Source organism: Piliocolobus tephrosceles, unplaced genomic scaffold, assembly GCF_002776525.5.
Source record: "Piliocolobus tephrosceles isolate RC106 unplaced genomic scaffold, ASM277652v3 unscaffolded_30313, whole genome shotgun sequence".
Classification (NCBI taxonomy): Eukaryota; Metazoa; Chordata; class Mammalia; order Primates; family Cercopithecidae; genus Piliocolobus; species Piliocolobus tephrosceles.
Window position 1 is genome coordinate 836 of NW_022313548.1, and position 2,251 is coordinate 3,086.

General features: G+C 44.6%; 1 protein-coding gene across 1 annotated transcript in view; it reads right to left on the bottom strand.

Annotated features, from left to right (window-relative positions):
• Positions 1-240: 240 nt before the first annotated feature.
• Positions 241-2,251, bottom strand: part of LOC113222289 (MAGUK p55 subfamily member 3-like) — a gene marked incomplete at both ends in the record, with an annotated part of 10,031 nt that continues 8,020 nt past the window's right edge. The window contains 2 exons of the mRNA XM_026451764.1: positions 241-273; positions 363-559. Coding sequence (XP_026307549.1) covers positions 241-273; positions 363-559 — 230 coding nt within the window. The remainder of the gene's footprint in view (positions 274-362; positions 560-2,251) is intronic.

Consider the following 2,251-nt stretch of genomic DNA (forward strand, 5'->3'; position numbering starts at 1 on the left):
CCAGCCTGGGTGACAGGGTGAGACTCTGTCTCAAAAAAAAAAAAAAAAAAAAATGTGTGTGTGTGTATATTTATGTATACACACACACACACACATATATATATATATATTTGTGTATATACATGTATTTTGTGTGTGTGTATATATATACACACACACACAATAGATTCCTTTAAATCTCAAATAGCCATCACCACTAGTTATGGGAAAAGACCAAACAGAAGTGCAGCTGGTACTTACCTTGGGGAAACAACGCTCAGCAGGCCCCTCTGGCTGTGAGGACACAGAGACTTGGGGGCCTGTCATGTACCTGCACCTCTGCCATTCTGGAACCAGCCCTTCACAATACACCCCAGACCCACCCCTCCTGGAACCACTTGGAGGGGATGAGGCCGGCTCGAAGGTTGGTGTCCCTGACTCGCTTGGCCTGCCACCACGTGGGGTTGTCCTGGCTCACCACTTCCAGGACCTGCCTGCACTGGAAGGGCAGGCCCGCCTCCTGACAAGGGATGGCCCGGTCCTCGTGAGGGTTGTAGTGGAAGAGGACGTGCATGAACACCTGCACAAGGAGGGCTCTGGTGAGGCGACCCTTCCCCACGTGAGCACAGACAGGTCATTGCCACATCAAAGGCCACATGACAATGACCACCCACACTTAGGAGGGCCAAGCGGCCTTTCGAATAGAAAGCTACTTGGAAACACTGCACATATGTTCTTAACTGTTCTTCAACCATTTGGGATACTATAGTCAAGAATTCCATCAAGAATCAGAAAATTAATAGGCCCAATGACTGAATATCTCTTTCTCACCTAAATATTTCCTTATTTACTTGACCAGCTGTCCTCATAACAGCCTCTTAGCATACACACAACAACAACTAATCCTGGGAACAAAAAGTAAAGGCAAGCACAATTTCTAACTCAAGTGTTATTTTTGACACGCCAACTGAGCTGACGGAAGGCAGCAGCCATCTGTTATATAAGTAATCTAGATGTTTGGGTAAGAACACAAATATCAACAAAACTACTGTTACTGACTCCTCACCATCACTTTTCAGTGGGTAATTGACACCCACACCTCTTACAGCTCAATCCTGCCTCATCTGCCATAGACTCAGCCAAGCCCCAATTCCCCCCTCTACTCTAGAGTCACCCTCTCTGGAGAAGATGGTGTGAGTACACAGCATTTTTCACACTTCCTTGTTCTCTTCTATAATTTGGTGGCGTGGATTAATTTTATTTATTTCTATTTTCAGACCATTAGGGCCCAATCACTTCAGTGACAAAGAGAAAAAAAAAAAAAAAAAAAGCAATCGGGGTCTTCCTCAGACAGATACAAACTGTATTCCTTATTATATGCCAACCAGAAAAGATTCCATTGGACAACAGTAAGAACTTTCTGGCATATGTTGTGGGGACAAATACCCTTAACCAGCCACAGATGTTACCAGGGTCCTAAGCACTCAGAAGAGTGTAATCTTAAGTGGCCAGCCCAAATCAAGCATCTGGATCAAGAAGAAATACTCAAGAAGGATGGGCTGGGGGACAGGCTACTTACTCATTTTGTCCTTTAGGAAAACCAAATTCTCTTCCTCAAAGAGGGTTCCTCAAGTCAGAACCCTCAAAGTTGCATATGGGGACCACATTCGCTTGCCCTAAAAAGAATCACTTTCCACCAGGTAACAGGAGATATTATGCCCTGGGATTTAACCAAAGAGCACAAATAAGAAACAGCTATATAAAGATTATTTCTTCACTTGCTGCAAAAAACTGTCATTGAAGACACAGTCCATTACAAATCCACATTCTTCGAAGTATCGACTGACATACCCTCTGTGCCAGATGCTGTAACGTCTCTTCTTTCATGCATTAAGTACTGACAGGCAGGTATGGGAATCAATCTTGAAAAACTGGCATGCTTCCTTCCATTCTTTGCTCAACAGTATGTAATTCATTATGCTATCCTTTTTGCCTTGGCTGCCAGGAAACTCAGATCCAAATGCATTGTGAAATCAAAGTGATGCCCTCCTATCTCATCAACCACCATCTCACAGTTCAGGTCTTAATAATGTCTCACCTGGGCTTTTACAAGAGCCTTCTACCAGGCCTCCCTGCCTCCAACCTCTACCTCTACCCACTCCACCCTCTCCCCGTGGCTGCCTCAGGGAGCTTTCTAAAACACAAATATAACTGTACCACTCCCATCCTTAAACACACACACACACACACACACACACACACACACACACAC